This window comes from Chiloscyllium plagiosum, chromosome 3 (assembly GCF_004010195.1).
Source record: "Chiloscyllium plagiosum isolate BGI_BamShark_2017 chromosome 3, ASM401019v2, whole genome shotgun sequence".
Taxonomy (NCBI): Eukaryota; Metazoa; Chordata; class Chondrichthyes; order Orectolobiformes; family Hemiscylliidae; genus Chiloscyllium; species Chiloscyllium plagiosum.
This window is the reverse complement of record NC_057712.1, coordinates 109,391,530-109,411,403: the sequence shown is the minus strand read 5'-3', so window position 1 is coordinate 109,411,403 and position 19,874 is coordinate 109,391,530. Positions and strand designations below refer to the sequence as shown.

General features: G+C 39.4%; 1 protein-coding gene across 6 annotated transcripts in view; it reads left to right on the top strand.

The window, feature by feature from the left end:
* The window catches only part of atg5 (ATG5 autophagy related 5 homolog (S. cerevisiae)), a 157,483-nt gene that overhangs the window by 31,470 nt on the left and 106,139 nt on the right, over positions 1-19,874 (top strand). For all 6 annotated transcript variants that reach the window (XR_006311231.1, XM_043687041.1, XM_043687043.1 and 3 more), the window contains one exon: positions 1,834-1,996. Coding sequence is in view for 5 of the 6 variants with exons in the window: in XM_043687041.1 (XP_043542976.1) it covers positions 1,834-1,996 (163 nt within the window). In the remaining variant the exon portion in view is untranslated. The remainder of the gene's footprint in view (positions 1-1,833; positions 1,997-19,874) is intronic.

Genomic DNA, 19,874 nt, shown 5'->3' with positions numbered 1-19,874 from the left:
TCCCAACGCCCCTCCCCCAAGTCCCTCCTCCCTACCTTTTATCTTAGCCTGCTTAGCACACCCTCCTCATTCCTGAAGAAGGGCTTATGCCCGAAACGTCGTTTCCCCTTCTCCTTTGATGCTGCCTGACCTGCTGCGCTTTTCCAGCAACACATTTTTAAGTTGCTGTATTAATAGACCAGAAACATCACTACACCACGAGCTCCTTTTAGATACTGTATCCATGTTTTCGATAGATATTGTAGCTCTCATGCGTCTTAGTTTAAGTTGAGTGGGAAGATGAGACAGGATAATGTCTATTTTATGAGCATCTGTAATGTTCTGTATGACTGAATTCCTTATACCTGTTAGCCCTTTGATATTGAGTGAATAATAAACGAAGGACGACTGGGATCTAGCAGCACCTGCTTTCAGAGTCATACAGCACGGAAACAGACCCTTCAGTCCAACCAGTCCATGCTGACCATAATCCTAAACTAAACTCATCCACCAGCCTTCTCCTGACCCATATCCCTCCAAACATTTCATATTCATATACTTATCCAAGTGTCTTTTAAACTGATCCTTTGCGAACTTCATTACATATTGAATAACGACTACCAACTCTTCAGTGTGTTGTATTAATTACTTTGAAGGAGCAAGAGAGAAGGTTTGAAGTTGTTTAGGTGTTATAACGTAAATAAGAGAATGTAATTATCTTGAACCCATCAGGTCAATGTTGAAGATGTGTTGTCATCATTTTGATGTCCCTATTGCCTGTTTATAACAACATATTTTATTTTATCTTGTGTGTAAGTTGACTGTCGCATTTTTTCTAAATTATAGACATTACTTAACTGGCAATATATCAATGTATTTCATTGACTAAAAGCACTTTTTGGAGCATCCTGTTGTCATAAGTACCATATCAATATAGGGGTGCTGTTCCTCAATATATTTAAATGTTAATTTGCAAAAAAAAGGTGTGATTGAAAAGTTAAATTTTGTACTCCGCACTGTTTACCCTTGTACTTTGTGATGTATTCTAAATGATAACATGAAAGTGTGATTTACATTGTTTCTTTTGACTTTTTGTTTAATGAGGTGGTCTTTTGTGAGTGTTCACATCCACTTCCAGCAAGTAACTGAAGTTCCAGCAGTTAAGTGTGACTCGTACCTGATTTGAGTGGCGGCTAAATAATGCTTTTTCATAGGCCCACACTAAAGATAACCCTGTATAGACCAAAACTGTATCTGAGGCTTAACTAATTCTGAAAAGCTTAATTAGTTATTGAATGAATTCACTGAGCCATTAGGGGTAAAGTTTACTTTTGTTTTTAATAAACATAAGGTCTTACAGCACTAATTTTAATATTCTATCACTATTTAACTCATTTTCAGGAACATGTTCAAAATAAGGCTGACTTTGAATCGCTGCTGGGTGAGGGGCATGGATAGGGTAAATAGATAAGGTCTTTTCCCTGGAGTGGGGGAAGTCTAGAGCTAGAGGGCATAGATTTAGGGTGAGAGCAGAGAGATTTAAAAAGAACCTGAGGGGCAACTTTTTCACACAGGGTGGTGCGTATATGAAATGAACTGCTAGAGGAAGTGGTGGAGGCTGGTACAATTGCAACATTTAAAAGACACCTGGATGGATATATGAATAAAAGAGTTTAGAGGGGAAAAGGGCAAAGTGCTGGCAAATGGGACTAGATTTGTTTAGGATATCTAGTCGGCATGGATGAGTTGGACAGATTTTAAAATCTGTTTTAAAATAAATTTCTACTCATTGTCTTGTGCTGCTTGATTGTACATTTGTTTACTTAGCACCTATTGTGCTTTCTATTTTTCCAGAACTTCCCTGAATCGGAACTGCTTCATTGCCTCACAAAAGATGCTGTTGAAGCTCATTTTATGTCTTGCGTTAAAGAAGCTGATGCCTTAAAGCACAAAAGTCAAGTAATCAATGAGATGCAGAAAAAGGATCATAAACAACTCTGGATGGGCTTGCAAAATGGTACTTAATTCACAATCTCTTATGAATGGCTTGTTTTGCTGACTGTGTTGCAGATGTTGCCACCTTCCTGTGTTAGTCTTAACATAAAGCTGAATGTTCCAGAATTCATTTCCCTCTTTCAAATTTGATGTTTTCCTAAATGATTGTTTACTATTTTTAACCAAGGACTCTAAACAATAGTGCACAAGTGCACAGAATAGGTGGGAAAAGTTTCCTCCAGGGTATTGAGGACAAATGCTACCCTACCGATTCACTTCCTATATCTTGAACCTGTGATTATTTAAAATATACTTGTTATTTGGCTATTATTTACATTCATTGGTGGGGTTAACTAAGTTGGAGAAATCTTAAAGTAATTTTAAGTTTGCTGTAAAACATAGTTCATCGGTTTTTGTAGTGTTATGCTCATGGATAGTTCTAAAAACTGAACAATAAACAGTTGAATGTACATTAGGTAGTTACTGTACCAGATGGCACCTTTGTGCAGCACTTCTGATTGCAAGCTAGGAACATGGAATAGAAGAATGGAAACTTTAGAGCAAAGAGAGTTGAGCAGTTTCAGCAGAAAGGTGATAATATCCCAACTTCAATTTGAGGCACGGATCTGATCTTTTTATAAGAATGTATGATTTCACTTAAGTTCATTGGTAAAGCAAAATCAAAGTTTTTCACTGGACTGACTTGGCTTTTTTGGATTTTCTGTTGCGTGTGCTACTGCTTCTGTTTCACTCCAGAGCTATAAATTATGGAGTGTTAAGCTATCATCAGATCTATCTGTATTCAGAAACTGTGTTTTACAAGGTCATTGTTGAAGGCTGTTAGAATATTTGCTCTTGAGATTCAGGCTTATTTCTAGATTTACTTATAAATGTCTTAAAGTTATTAAGCAATATTTGGAGAGGGAGTGACCAGGACCAGGTAGGTGGGACTAGTTTAGTTTGGGATTATGGTCGGCATGGACTGGTTGGACCGAAGGGTCTGTTTCTGTGCTGTATGACTCTATAACATTGTTGCACTGAGCAGTAATCAGACTTGTATTACAGATTAATCACCTGTCACCAAGAACAACGTAATATTGTAAATACATGTCTTTTTCCCACCGACTCTCTCCAGCCCATTAATGTCTGTGGCTGTGTTCCGGATGAGAGCTAGCTTCTTTCCAAATATGTTCTTTTGTAGCACTTGTATGTGGAGACCTTGTATTCCCGTGCATCCCTTGCATTGCTACATCTGTAGTTACAAAAGCAATACATCTGCTTTTTGCAAAATTTTAGCCATCATTACTAGCAGAAATGTAAATCCATAACAAATGATTTTAAGAGCACTTTATTGTGTAAAGTGATTTCTATGTTTCCAAAGCACATACAGTTATGAACTAAAAACATTTTTTTTATGTTTGTTATCCTAGTTAGAAATATAGGGCCCACTCAAGTTAACATGCAAATTTTTTCGAAATAAGAGAACCACAGCTTTTGGCAAATATGAATGCCACATAGGTCTTAAGAAAAGTCAGGCAAATGTTTTAGAAATCAGCGAAAAAGAAATAAAAACTTCTGAAACTGATACAACTCTTTTAGAACATGTAGCATCTTTCTTTACTTTTTATAGGATTCTCGCATAGCTTTTGAATATCTTCTCTTACTTATGAAACAGTGCACACAACCACAAATGTAAAAGAAAGTACAATTTAGGCCCACCGAGTCTCAGAACATGATACATCTGCAAGTGTTTTCTTGTATTGAAAAGAGAAGCAAAACTGATTCTGACAGTTGTTGAACAAATGTTGAAATAAGCTTGAACATTGTGCAGAAATGAAGCTTTTTTTTGTTAAATCATTATTGTATTTGGATAAACCAACTGAAATTGTGCCTGCAAATATGTCCCTTCAGATGATTCATTTTGAAAATTTATGTTTCAGTAACCTTTTCCTCGTCTCTGACTGAAAGCTAAAGTAAGGTATACATTTGAAAAACTCCTTTAGAAATCATACATTGCAAATGTAAAAGTCAATGATGGGCTGTTTTGTTTTTGGATTGGGAAATAGGCATGTCAGCAAATTTGATATTTGCAGAAACAAATTGCATCAACAGTAACTGTGGGATGGCTAGGAGTATTGGCTGAATTTTCACTTTTCCTCTCTAGCCATGAGATACTAAGGCAGTTAGAAGTTCTGTGCTTATGATGGAACTATGATAGATTAACTTCACATACTGTGGATTTGCCTGTGGAGCCTTCATGATAAAGTTGTTCAGAAACTTATCACCCCAATTATTCTTCTTCTTTGCCTTTTTTATAGCTTTTCCTCACACAGACCTTTGGAATGCTGAATGATTTTCTGCCAGTGGTTTAGAGGATTCTACGATGGTTGGTAAATCCACAATTTGAGCTGCAGACTCTGCTATTTCTAGTGCAAATTTGGGTGGCACGATGACTCAGGCGTTAGCACTGCTGCCGCACAGTGCCAGGGACCCGGGTTTGGTTTGAGCCTCGGGAGAATGTGCAAACTCCACCCAGACAGTCTCCCCGTATCTGTGTGGGTTTCCTCCGGTGCTCTGGTTTCCTCCCATAGTCCAAACATGTGCAGATTAAGTGAATTGACCGTGCCAAATTGCCGATAGTGTTCAGGGATGTGTAGTTTAGGTATGTGATTCAGGGGTAAATATAGAGTAATTGTAGGGCAGTGGGTCTGTGTTGGTTACTCCTCGGAATTGGGCCAAATGGCCTGTTTCGACACTAGGGATTCTATGATTGTATGGTTGGACTGATGAGGTGTTCTGAGTTTGCCCTGTCTGATGGCTCATTGCACTTCTGCCTGGTCCCAGTGAATTCTCTTGTGTTAGGTCCCTTCCTGTGGACAAGTTCTCTAATGTGGTTGTTCACAAGGCAAGAAGATTGAGTTTAAAAATGAAAACGTAAGGTATGTTTAAACACTTGACTCATTTTTCCTAATTAATTAGATTCTAACGGCTGAATGATTGGCAATTATTGAAAAATATTCAGATAATATAAGTGCTTATTTAGAAAGGTGCAGATTACTCAATGGTGATTGTTAAAGCAAAGTTGTCTTGATTGAATTCTTTGAGAAGCAACAAGAAAAGACAATGATGACACCTTTAATATGGTTAAATTTTAAGATTTTTGATATAGTCCTACTTAGAAAAAATAAAAGCTTGTGGAATCCAAGGAAAGTCACAAGGTGGAGCTGCAATTGGCTCTGTTTCAGTAAGCAAAACATAGTAGGTTTGTAACATTGTTTCTTGCGGAATTGCACAGATCTTGGTATTGGTGCTCTAGCTTTTTCTGGTATCTAACTTAATTGTAGGGTTTTGGTTCATAGAAATATTACAACAAATAAGAGGGCAAAATTTGGTAAATGGAAATAGATGCATACAAATGCAAGATCTGTGTTTGAGCAGTGGCCAACAAAGCAAAGGAATGTACAACAAATGTAAGGACGCTGAAAGATAGAAGGAAATGGATACATCGGAATGCATGTCCACAGGTCATTGAAGGTTGGAGAACCAGTAGTTCTGGTCATTAAGAATATAGTATGCTTACTTTTTATTTGCTGAGGCTTAGAGCTGGGAGGCTATGCTGGAACCAATGTAAAACACAATTTGGGCTACATCTAGAGCACAGCATATAGTTTTGGTTATAGCATTACAATAAGTATTGCACTAGAGAATGTTCAGAGGAAGTGTACATGGAGTTGTCAGAGCTGCAGAAATTTTAGAGAAGTTAGTTAGCCTGTTGATTTTTCGTCAAAGTAGAGGAGGCTGATTTAATTGAGGTGAGAAAATTGAGTGGCCTACGTTGGCTGGATAGTAACAGATCAATAATCAGAGGGCATAGATTTAAAGTAACCAGCAGAAGAATGAGAGGAGATTTAAGATTTTTTTTCACCAGAGACTGATGGGTATCTGGTATTCACTACATGAAACTGTGACTATAGGCAGAAGCCTCCATTGTATTGAAAACAAAACTTGGATATGCACTGAAAGATTATGGAGGAAGACCTGGAAAATGGGAGAACTTTTCTTGATTGGAATTTGATGTACCAGAATTTGAATGGCCATCATCTGCTACTGCAAATTTTCTGTGCTGGTTTAATATTTTAATATTTTGGCATGGAAGGTCAAAATGCATAGTGCTCTTAAATTATTTCAGTTTTATAGTTATTGCCACAGTTATTGACCCAGTTGATTTTTAATTAGACCTTTTCCACTAGGTGGCATCATATTCATTTAATATCAAACTGTATACAGGCGGCTGCTAATTGGCAACATGTATACTTCCAAACTAGAATCAATGTTAATTTTAAAAACCTGATGTGAATATTTTCTTCTGCTTGCAAGTGCTTATTTTATATTCAATTGTGTTAAGACTCTCAACAATTCAACTCTCGAATATACTTGAGAATGGATCTCATTCGTAACCCAGTTACTGCGTGAGCATTTTAATAGGGATTAAATTAGCAGATGTACAGGCACTGAAAAAATGATTGCAATGAGAATTGGGGAAATTATTCTTTGCAAACAAATTACAGTTGCAGTATATAGTAAATTTTACATTTTATGAACGGAAAATGATAATTAGCTTTTTCAGAGCAACAAGGTTTTTGGGCTTATCTGCAATGAATTATTGGTTAGAAATCATGCGGCGGCCAAGTGCTTTGCAATGTGTTTTCAGTAAGAATCAATTAATAAAATCATTTTTCACTTTTGCAGGTAACATGACCCAGAGTGGTTTATGATCAAAGTTCTGACTAAATATGATTTAACTAAATTAAACTTACTTTAGTTTAGTTGATAAATGATTGTTGGACTGTGTATTACTTAACACTGACTTTATTTTTCACATTCTTTAATGTGATGTGAATGGCTGGTCCTTATTTTGTTATCCATCCTTAGCTGCTCTCAAGATGTTGGTGAGCTATCTTGAACTGATATTGTCGATTTGATTGAAGTACACCCAGAATGCTTTTGGGGAGAGTGTTATCAGATTTTGACCGTGTAACTCTGAGTGAATGACAATATAATTCCAAGTCAGGATGGTGAGTAGCTTGCAGGGGAGTTTGCAAATGGTGATGTTCCCATGTATCTGCTACCCTTGTCCTTCTTGGTGGTAGTGGTCGTGGGTATGGAAGGTGTTGTTTCAGGATTCTTGATTAATTTCTGCTCTGCGTCCTGTCGTTGACACTTAATGCACTTACTATTGGGTAGTATATGCTGGTTGCCCAGTGACAACCACATGGAGTGTATCAATATTAGAGATACCCACTGCTTGATAGTGGAGGGAATGCTTGTTTGTGGATATGATGCCAGTGAAGTAGGCTGCTTTATCCTGTATGATGTCAAAGTTCTTGTTGGACCTGCATTCATCCAGGCAAATGGATAGTATTCCAGGACACTCTTGGCTTGTGCCTTCGAGACAGGCTTTGGTGAGCCATGAGTTCAGTAACTCAATGCATTATTTAGTCATAGTATTAATATGGCTAATTTAGTTGAGTTTCTGGTCAATGGTAATCCCATTGTTAATGGTGGGGGAATTCAGTAATGGTGATGCAAGTCAATATCAAGTTACATTCTCATTGGAGATTGTCATTATTTGCCGCTTGTTAGCACAAACCTGAATATTTTCCAGCTCTTGCTGCATTTGGACATGGAATGCTTCAGCATCTTAGGAATCACGAATGGTGCTGAACATTCGATGGTATTACAATTAATGAGATCCAACTATTGCAATTCCTGGGATTTCTTTTAATACATATTGATTCCTGGGATGTAGTTGTCACTGGGCAAACCAGCATTTATTACTTATCTGTAATTGCATTAAGTGTCAACCGTATTGTGTGTTTGGAGTCTCACGTAGGTCAAACCAGATAAGAACAGCAGATTCCTTCTCGAAAGGACATGATGTGAAGGTGCGGGTGTTAAACTGATGGTGGACAAAGTTGAAAATCACACAACACCAGGTTTTAGTGCATCAGTTTTATTTGGAAGTACAAGCTTTCGGAGTGCTGCTTCTTCATCAGGTGACTTTCTCTGAAGGACGTTAGTGAACCAGATAGGTTTTTTCTGACAACCCCAACAGTGGTTTAATGGTCATCATTAGACTCCTAATTCCATATATTCATTGAATTCAAATTCCACCATCTGCCGTGGCAAGATTCTGACCCGGGTCTCCAGAATATTACCAGTCTCTGGATGAATGGTCTAGTGATAACACCACTAGGCCATCACTTCCGATTACCATGAAACAGAAAATGAACCAATCATATAAGTGCTGACTGCAATAACAGGTGAGAGGCTGGAAATCTTTGGACAAGCGACTAACCTCCAGATCCCTCAAAGCCTACCTAGCATATATTGTACACTAGTTGAGTCTGATGCAAAGCTGTCCACTTGTCTGAATGAGTGCAGTTCCAACAGCATTTGGGAAGCTTGATCTCACTCAGAGCAAAACATTATAGTAATTTCTTTCAACACTTTTAATAGTAACTCTCGCAGTGTGTACTATCTACAAAATGTGTTGCAGCAATTCAATTAAAGTTCCTCTGACCGCATCTTCTAAACCCAAGACCTCTACCATCTAGAAGGACAAGAGCAGCAGACACATGGGAATACCACCAGCAAATTCCCTTCCAAGTCACATTTGCTCTTCAGTTAGCTGTTTTCTTCATTCTTCCATTGTCACTAGGTCAAAACCCTGGATCTTTTTCACTCAAAGCACTCCGTGTAGAACTGAGGATGTGGACTGCAGCGATTCCAGAATGTGGCTCATCACCACCTCCTCTCGGGTGTTTAGAGATGGAAAATAATGCTGGCCTAGTCAGTGACACCCACGTTGCATGAATGAATAAGAATAATTTAAATTGAAATTCTTATTTATTTCATAAATACAACTGTATAACTTTAGGGTATTGAACAGTGGTTCTGATGTTGAATTCATTAAGACATTTTATTGGATTGATTTTACTTGTTTTAAATACAATTGGACAAATTGATTTAGTCATTTTCAATTTTGCTTTTTTTCTGAAAATGATTAGCTTAGCTTTAAGAGGAAATGTTTTTCATTCTAGTTGAATTGCAAGGACAGTGCTGGTCTTTATTTCTCTCATGTTGTTTGCGTACTTCCAGTTGCATGTTAAATCCCATCTGCACTATTAAAACTGATTATATGCGTGAGATGAATAATTGAGTTAAAGTAAAAGTTGAATTATCAACTTGTTTTGCAGCTTTGACATGAGGTAGGAATATTAAAGAGACAGTCATGTTAGATTCTAAAGTTGTCTTTATACATTTATGTGAAGTTTTGTTTTGAAGAAAGATTTGTAATTACAAAACTGTGGCAGTTTCTCATTTGCATATCAAGTATTAAACTGAAACAGTAATTGCAGGTTGAAACAAGGCTGTAGTATCATCATGTTCATCATACACTTGGTATGTTTTCTGGAGAGAATTTTAATTAGTGGTTCATGCTATCCTATAGCCAGGCATGTATCATTATCTTCTTAATGAGTGTAAGGTCCAGCATATTTTTGAGCTTCTATCACAAGAGTTTGGGAAAGAAAATGTAGTTAATAAATTTTGAGAGGTTAATTCCTATTTCCCACCGCTTTTAAAAAGTTGCTTCACTTGGTTAAAGATAAATATAGACATTTTCATGTCCTGTCTTTCACTGAACAAATTTAATTCAAATTATTCCTTACAAATCTTAATGTGTCAAACGTATTGAAATGAGCCTGCATGACAGAACTGTTCAGCTATTTAAAAAGGTAATTTGTAATAGAGGAATATAGTAGTTATTCAGATTTATGACCAAAGATATTTTGGAGTTTTGCTTGATTGACTGCAGATGTTGAGAAAAAGCTTCATAGAATTTCCTGTTGAGCATTGTGCACACGTTTAAACAATCAAACTTGATTTCCATACTTATGGAGTCTAGAGTTGTACAGCACAGAGACAGACCCCTTAATCCAATTCGTCCATGCCCACCAGATATCCTAAATTAATCTACTCCCATTTGCCAGCACATGGACTGTTTCCGTCTAAACTTCTCCTATTCTTATACCTATCCAGCTGCCTTTTAAATGTTGTAATTGTACCAGCCTCTACCACTTCCTCTGGCAGCTTATTCATACACACCACCCATCGCATGAAGAAGTTGCCCCTTAGATCCCTTTATGTCTGTCTTCTCTCAACTTAAACCTATGCCTTCTAGTTTTGGACTTTTCTACGCTGGGAAGCAGACTTTGATTTTTCATCCTATCCATACCCCTCATGATTTATAAACTTCTACAAGGTTACCTCTCAGCCTCCTTCGCTGCAGGTAAAATAGCCACAGCCAATTCAACCTTTCCCTATAGCTCAAACCTTGCAACTCTGGCAACTTCCTTGTAAATCTTTTCTGAACCATTACATGTTTAACAACATCTTCCCTATAGCAGGATAACCAGAATTGAATGCAGTTTTTCAAAAGTGGCCTAACCAATGTCCTATACAGAGCAATGTGACATTCCAACTCCTATGCTGAATTCACTGACCAATAAAGGTAAGCATACTAAATGCTGCCTTCGCTGCCCTGTCTGCCTGCGAGTCCACTTTCAAGAAACTATGAACCTGCATCCCAAGGTCTCTCTTTATTCACAAAGCTTCCCAGATCCCTCCCATTAAGTGTACAAGTCCTGCCATAATTTGCCTTCCAAAACGCCACACCTCATTTCCCTAAATTATATTCTCTCTGTCATTCTTCGTCCCATCTGTTCAAGGTCCCGTTGTACTCTGAGGAGCTTCTTCACTCTTCATTACACCATCACCTTTGGTGTCATCTGCAAACTTATTAACCATGTCTCCTATTTTCACATCCAAATCATTTATGTAAATGATAAAAAAACCCAATCCTTGAAGCACACCATTGGTCACAGGCCTCCAATCTGAAAAGCAACCTCCCTGCCCATCACCACCCTCTATCTCCTACCTTCAAACCAATTTTTTATTCAAATGGCTAGCTGCCTTTGAATTCCATTTGATGTAATCTTGCTAACTAGTCTACCATGTGGAACCTTGTCAAAGACCTTGTGAAAGTCCATGTGGGCATCCATCACTCAGCCTCCATCTATCTTCTTGGTCACGTCTTCAAAAAGATTCACTAAGATTTGAGAGATATGAGTTCCCACGCACAAACTCATACTGACTGTCCTTTAATCAGTCCTTGCCTTTCCGAATATGATATAACTGGTCTTTCAGAATTCCCTACAACAACTTACCTGCAATTGATGTGAAGCTCACCAGCCTGTAGTTCCTTGGCTTTTCTTTACAGGCTTTCTGAAATAATGGCGCAACATTCACCACCCTGTAGTCATCTGTCACCTCACCTGGTGGCTGTCGATGACAAAATTATCTCTGCTCGGGGCCCTGCAATTTCTTCCCTAGCTTCTGTCAATGTCCTGGATACATTTAGATAAATCCCCAGGATGTGATTATCTTTATGCATTTTAAGACCTCCAGCACCTCCTGATCCGCAATGTGGACTCTTTTCAAGACATCGCTGTTTATTTCCTCGTGCTCCCTAGTTTCCATGTCTTTTTCCATGGTAAATACTGATGGAAAATATTCGTTTAGAATCTCCTCTATCTCCAGTGGTTCCAAACATAGATGGCTTATTGACCTTTAAGGAGCCCTGTTCTCAAACCGTATCCCATTGATCACCAAGCTTCTCTATTTTCACCTACAAAGCAATACCTAGACCTTTTCTGTTAAACCCCCCACTGCTACCAAATCTTCATCTGCTTGGCTTTGCTAACTTTAGATTTGATATTTCTAGTTCACTTGGTTCTGGCCTCTAAGGTTGTATTCATCCTGAACACACATTATCCAGACTTGCAATCACCACTTGCCAAGCTGCTAACCAATCTTTAACTTATATTTACTTCCTGATGTGCTAGTTTTTACATTCCATCAGAGTTGCTCATTTCTATTCTTCCAACTCTAATTCTCCAAGAGCAGGCTGTGAGACAGAATTAGTTAATGACCTCATAGTGAAGCTACCCCAAGACAGCAATGATCATAACATTTAATTTCACATTCAGTTTGAAATATAGAAGAATAGATACAAGTCTAGTAAATTCAGGCCAATTATAAGTGCAGCAAGACCGAATTGACAAAAGTTAACCAGGAAATTAAGGATTAGGTCAGTAGAGGTGCAACAGCAGATGTTTTCAGACAGTTTAGAATGGCTAAAAAATGTACATTCCAGTGATTTTAAAAAAAGCTCTGAAGGAAGTCTTCACTATCTGTGCTGACCATGCAAGGTAAGTAGAGTATCAAATTGAAAGAAAAATCATACAATTCCACAAAGGTTAGCGACTGGTTGGAAATTAGATTGCAAAGAGTATCAAAAATGATTGAAAGATTAAGAAAGTAAGAGAAGTTCTCATACAAGAGAAAGCCAAGTTTTAAAAAAAAACATTTCTTTAAGTATTTCAAATGGAACAGAGTAAGTAAAAATAAGTGGCTGCCGTTAACTGATGGAATGGTACAGGGGTCAGTGCTGGGGCGATAAGTCAGAGCACAGCTGGAAAACTGAACACTTTTGGGATCCCTTCTCTAGGGACAGATGTGTTGGCATTGAGGCAGTCTCAACAGTCTCAGGCAGTCCTGCCTGAGGCGGGAATTGAACCCAGGTCTCTGGCGCTGTGAGGCAGCAGTGCTAACCACTGTGCCGCTGTGCCAATTGAGGAACAGAAAGTATTATTTCAGAGTGAGGAGTCAGATAAAGGCGAGGATTTTTTTAACGATTGATTCCAGGTTTGGAAGGATTGCCTTATCAGAAGAGATTGAGTAAGTTGGTGTACTTGATAGTGTTTAGAAGAATGGGAGGTGACTTTATTTGAACATACAGGATTCTAAGGTGGTTGGCAGGGTGGATTTTGAGGTTTCCTATCATCGGCGAATTAGATTAGATTAGATTACTACAATGTGGAAACAGGCCCTTCGGCCCAACAAGTCCACACCGATCCTCCGAAGAGCAACCCACCCAGACCCATTCCCCTACATTTACCACTGGCAATTTAGCATGGCCAATTCACCTAACCTGCACATTTCTCCGGAGCACCCGGAGGAAACCCACGCAGACACGGGAAGAATGTGCAAACTCCACACAGACAGTTGCCTGAGGCGGGAATTGAACCCGGGTCTCTGGCGCTGTGAGGCAGCAGTGCTAGCCACTGTGCCAATTGAGGAACAGAAAGTATTATTTCAGAGTGAGGAGTCAGATAAAGGCGAGGATGTTTTTAACGATTGTGAATCTGTGGATTCCTTGCAGCTGAGGGCTCTTGAGGCTGACAGACAAATTTTTAATCATTAAGGGAATTGAAGGTTATCATGGTAAAATGAAAGTGGAGTTGTGGACTACTCAACCAGTCAAGATATCATTGGTGAAATATACTCAATACGGCAAATGGCCTACTTCTCTTTTGTCTCTATGGTCATCCAGGAATTATGATTTGGAGATGCCAGTGTTGGACTGGGGTGTACAAAGTTAAATATCACACAACACCAGGTTATAGTACAATAGTGACACAGGCCAGGATTTTACAATGGCCAAATATTCGTTTCTGCAGTGTGGGTGGGAACTCTGTATCCTTCCTTGTGGAATCCTTAAAGTAACTAAACCTTAGAGAGGAGAAAGATTTTTTTAAAAAAGGCTTTTTTTTTTTTGCAGAGATGATGGTTTGTGTATGGAATGAACTTCCAGAGGAAGTATTGGATGCAGGTACAGTTAAAATGTTTAAAAGACATTTAGACAAGTACATGAATAAAAAAATGTGTAGAAGGAATTGAGCCAAATACAGGCAAGTGGGACTAGTTTAGTTTGGAATAATGGCTGGCATAGACTGGCTGCACTGAAGGGTCTGTTTCCATGCTGTATGACTCTAAGACTCTGACTCTAAGGTTTATTTGGAAGGACTAGCTTTCGGAGCACTGTTCCTTTAGGTGGTTGTGGAGTACAAGGTCATAAGACACAGTATTTATAGCAAAAGTTTAGTGTGATGTAACTGAAATTATATATTGAAAAAGACCTGGATTGTTTAAGTCTCTCCTCTTTCAGAGTGAACATTTCGGTTTCAGTTCTTTATGCAAATCGCAGAACTTTTTTAAAATTACATTCTCAAGTAAACTTTAACAACTGGTGTCATGTCGGCCAAGATAATGCATTTAAGATGTGAGGTGTTCTGTGTGAGACTGTCTGTGCCACAATGTTCAGACTGATTCTAATCTAAAAAACGGATTTACAGAATCTTACATGGATTCATGCAGTCTTTGAGCAAAATACGATGTAATTCTGCAAGCACAAATTCACCCCACAAACTTGTATATGTGTGTGCATGTGGATGTGTGAGGGAGGGGTGTGGTTATGAGTGTCTGCGAGAGTGTGTATGTATGTGTGAGAGTATAAAGGGGTATAAGCTTGTGAGAGGGTGTGTATGAGAGAGTGTTTGTGTATGAGAGAGGGTCTGCATGGGTGTATGGATCTCTGTGTGTCTGTCTGTCTGGCTATGTGTCTGTGTAGTGCAGTGGGGTCACCTGTAGTGTGACGTGAACCCAAGATCCCGATTGAGGCCATCCCCATGGGTACAAAACTTGGCTATTAGCCTATGCTTGGCCACTTTGCATTGTTGCCTGTCCTGAAGTCTGTCTTGGAGGACCCAAAGGGCCGAGGTCAAATTTCCGGACCGCTGAAGTGCCCTCCAACTAAGAGGGAACACTCCTGTCTGTTGATTGTTGTGCAGTGTCCATTCATCCGTTGCCGTAGCCTCTGCTCGGTCACGCCAATGTACCACAGAAGTGTTCACTTCTGCTCGCCACATTACCAAAAGGATGTGGATGCTTTGGAGGGGGTGCAGAGGAGGTTCACCAGGATGTTGTCTGGTATGGAGGGCACTAGCTATGAAGAGAGGTTGAATAGATTAGGATTATTTTCATTAGAAAGATGGAGGTTGAGCGGGGAACCTGATTGAGGTCTACAAAATTATGAGAGGTATAGATAGAGTAGATAGCAAGAACCTTTTTCCCATCGTGCGGAACTCAATTACTAGGTGTCACGAGTTCAAAGTGAGAGGGGAAAGGTTCAGCTGAGATATGCGTGGAAAGTTCTTTACACACAGGGTGGTGAGAACCTGGAACATGTTACCAGCGAAGGTGGTAGAAGTGGGAACAATGGCATCATTTAAGATGTATCTAGACAGACACATGAATGGACAGGGAGCAAAGGGATACAGATCTTTAGAAAATAGACAGCAGGTTTGGATAGAGGATTTGGATCGGCGCAGGCTTGGACGGCCGAAGGGCCTGTTACTGTGCTGTAATCTTATACCTCTACTTTCAACTTTACAATGAAATGGTGATCATTGATGAAGTTGAGGAAGGTAGTTGTGCTGAGGACTCTACCCTGAGGAACTCCTATAGTGATATCTGAGCCTAGGATGATTGGTCTCTAACAAACACCACCATTAATGTTTATGCTGTGTATGTATGACTCCATCCAGTGGACAGTTTCATGATGTCGTTGACTTCAATTTTTCTAGGCCTGATTGGTACCTCACTCATTCAAATGTGGCGTTAATGTCAAGGGGCAATTATTCTCACTTTAATATATTTGTTCCATTGTTAATAACAAAGTCAGGAGCCACATAGCTCTGGTGGAACTAAGCTGACTATCAGTGAGAAGGTTGTTGCTGTATATCACTGATGCTCTCTGCCACTTTGAGTCTAGATGTGTTGGTTTTCAGCCATATTGGGATTGTCCTACTTTTTGTAGACAAGATGTACTTTAGTAATTTTATATATTATCAGGTAGGTGGCAATGCAATAAGTAAACTAGGTTTTTGGCAAGTTCTGGAGCACAAGTTAGTATCACAGGATCGTTGTCAGGACCTATAGTTTTTTGCTGTATCATTGCCTTCATCCAACTTGATTCACTTCATTTGATATTGAAAAAGATTGAAGACTGACGTCTGTGATGCTGGCTACATTGAGGAAGCCATTTGACACTTCTGGCTGATTGTAAGAAAGTCTTTAACTTCATCTTTTGTCCTGATCCAATCAGTCTGTTCTGCGGCAAACTGCATTCTATGACTTTTGCAACTTTAAGGAATCTTACGGTGGGGTACTGACTCATTGGCTGAGGTATAGGGAGACAGTAGGTTTATAATCAACATGTTTGATGTGGTCATGAGGTGGTCTGAGTTAAAAATTGAGAACTTGTGGTGCATAACTCTTCTCACTGTATAACACTGTGTTGACATCTCTGCTGGGTGTGCCCTGCTGTTTGGAAAGTTCATAGCTTGGGAAGATGGTAGGGTCTGGTAAGGTATGATTTAACGAGTATTACTATGTAAGACTATTGCTTTCTAATGTGAGATGTTTCACCAATTCGAACTCTGAGTTTTGCAGGGTCAGCGAGACTGAGTGTGTCATTATTGTTTCAATGCCTCAGTTGATGTCAAGTGGTCTATTAGATTTGTTTGCTTTTAGTTTTTTTATAACATCATGGTATAACGAGTCGTTTCTAGACCATTTCAGGGGGCAATAGTTGCTGTGGGTTTGGAGTCAAATGTAAGCTAAACTAGCTTAGAATAGTAGATTGCTTTCCACAAAGGACATTAATAAACTAGATGGGTTTTAACTATAATTGCTGGTAGTTTCATTGTCATAATTACTAAGCTTTCACTTCTAGCTTTATTAATTCATTGAATTTCAATAGGCTGAGTTTCTGAATTGCTACTGTGCTACCATGTCCCTCTGGATAACGTAATGGAGGTGAAAACTCTTGAATCTTTCAAGAAGCAATTGAATGATTTTTTTTTAGCTCTAAGGATGTTAAACCTCTTTCTTGATGCATGTACCAGGATAAATCAAATAAGTGTTTCTAATGTTGTGATTTTATACAAAGTTTTGAACTCTTCAAATCGAATGACTTGTGTTGATAATAACACCTTTGTACTTCGAGACATCCTAAGGCAGCTGAGGTGGTGATGTTGTAATGTCAGAAGTACAGCAGTTTGCCACAGCAAGCGCTCTTAATTAGCAATGCCATAAAATCGGACATTTTGAACAGTTAGGGGGAGAAATGCCAAGAAGACCAACAAGTATAAACTGCTAGCCAAATAGCTCTCTGAAAGGTACCTGTCCATAAGAAAGGTTGTGCAGAACCTTTTTTAATTATGTTGATTGTTAGAGAAATAATTGGCCAGAATAGTTGGGATAAGTCCCTTTTTTATTGTTTTTAGTGCAATGTGGGCATCGCTGGCTAGCCAGTATTTATTGCCTGTCCCGAGTCGCCCTTGAGAATGTGGTGCTGAGCTGCCTTAAACTGCTGCAGTCCACCTGCTGTGGGTTGATCAATAATGCCATTAGGGAGAGAATTTCAGGATTTTAACCGAGTAACAGTGAAGGAACAGCGATATATTTCCAAGTCAGGGTGGTGAGTGGTTTGGAGGGGAACTTGAAAGTGGTGGTCTTCCCATTTATCTGTTGCACTTGTTCTTCTTGTTGGAAGTGGTCGTGGCTTTGGAAGGTGTTATCTGAAGATCTTTAGTGAATTTCTTAGTGCATCTTATAGATAGTGTGCATTGCTGGTATTGAGTATCACTGGTGGAGGGAGTAGATACTTTAGGAAGTAGTGCCAATCAAATGGAATACTTTGTCCTTGATGGTATCAAGCTTCTTGAGAGTTGCTGGGGCTGCACTCGTCCAGACAAGTGGGGAGTATTCTATCACACTCCTGACTTGTGTTTTGGAGTTGATGGACAGGCTTTCGGAAGGTGAATTTCTCCAGTATTCCTAGCCTCTGACCATCTCTTGTAACCACTGCGTTTATGTGTGAGTCTAGTTAAGTTTCTGATCAGTGCTAACTCCCAGGATGTTGACAGGGAGGGATTCAGTGTTACGACATAGGGGTAAACTCCTCTGCTAATTTAAACCCGACAGACAGAAGTTCACCTCATGCTGTATTCTGTTAGATTTCGACAGGCAAAGAACTATCCCAGATTTTACTATTTAAAGTAAAAATTAGCAACTTTATTCTTCAAGTCCAACAGAAAATATAAAAGCCACTATTTACAACTCCTTTCTCTTAAACCTATGTTTTACCTCCCACTCTACGATCCACTAAAAAACCCCAATTAAGATTTACAAAAATAATTATATTTCAAAACCAGATGGCTTGGCCGGTTTTTTTCCTCGTCTCGGTTTTCCTCGTCTCGGTTTTCCTCGTCTCGGTTTTCCGGTTTTCCTCCTCTGTAGGTTTTCCTAGGTTGTCTCTTCTGCACAACCTTTCTTATGGACAGGTACCTTTCAGAGAGCTATTTGGCTAGCAGTTTATACTTGTTGGTCTTCTTGGCATTTCTCCCCCTAATTGTTCAAAATGTCCGATTTTATACCCCAAAACATCAGATCATTTCATTTGTTTGATGTAATCAAAACACTAAATTCAAATTCGATTGGATTTTGGTATCTGGGGCATAATTTAAATTGGCCATATTTGAATTTGTTTTTGTTCCATGGCAGCACAACTGCAGCTATTTTATTCGACCAAATGTTGCATTTTTACCTTGTTCAGCACTCCGTGCTTTTGGTCAGTTCTTGCTAGCTTCCTCTCTCTCGTAAAAGTACAATGCACAGCTGCACCATCATAACATCAGTAATGGGAACACCATTGAATGTGAAGGTGCGGTGTTTAGATTTTCCCTTGTTGTTGATGGTCATAGCCTGGCATTTGTGTGACGTAAATGTTACTTGTCAGCCCAAACTTGGATATTGAATAGAACTTATTACATTTGAACGTGGACTGTTTCAGTGTCTGAATTGTCACAAACAGTGCTGAACATTGTGCAATCATCAGCAAATGTCCCCACTTCTGATCTTTTGATGGAGGGAAGGTCACTACTGAAGCAGCTTAGGATGGTTAAACCTAGGACACTACCCTGAGGAACTCCTGCAGAGATGTCATAGAATTGCAATGACTGACCTACAACACCCACGACCATCTTCTGATTTATCAGGTATGACTAACCACAGGAGAGTTTGGCTTCAATACCCATTTCAGTATTGGTAGGGCTCCTTGATGCCACAAGGGCTGTCACTCTTGCCCATCCCTGTGGAATTCAGCTCTTTTGTCCATGTTTGAATCAAGGCTGTAATGAGGTCAGGAGCTGAGTGGCCCTGGTGAAACCCAAATTGGGCATCACTGAGCAGGTGCTACTTGATACCACTGTTAATGTTACCTTGCATCACTTTATTGATGGTCAAGAGTTGACTGATTGGGCGGTTTTGGCCGGGTTGGATTTGTCCTGCTTTTTATGTATAGGATGTACTTGGGCAATTTTCCACATTTGTCTGGTAGATGCCAGTGTTGTAACCATACTGGAAAGCCAGGTTAGGGGAACGGCAAGTTCTGGAGCACACACCTTCGGTACTGATGCCGGAGTGTTGTCAGAGCGCATAGCTATTGCAGTCTCTAGTGCCTCCAACTGTTTCTTGATATCATGTAGAGTGAATCGAATTTGCTGAAGACTGATATCAGTAATGCTGGGGTCCACTGGAGGAGGCCAAGATGGATTATGCACTTGGCACTTAGACAATAGACAATAGACGCAGGAGTAGGCCATTCAACCCTTCGAGCCTGCACCGCCATTCAATATAATCATGGCTGATCATTCCTAATCAGTATCCTGTTCCTGCCTTATCTCCATAACCCTTGATTCCACTATCTTTGAGAGCTCTATCCAACTCCTTCTTAAATGAATCCAGAGAGTGGGCCTCCACTGCCCCCTGTGGCAGAGCATTCCACACAGCCACCACTCTCTGGGTAAAGA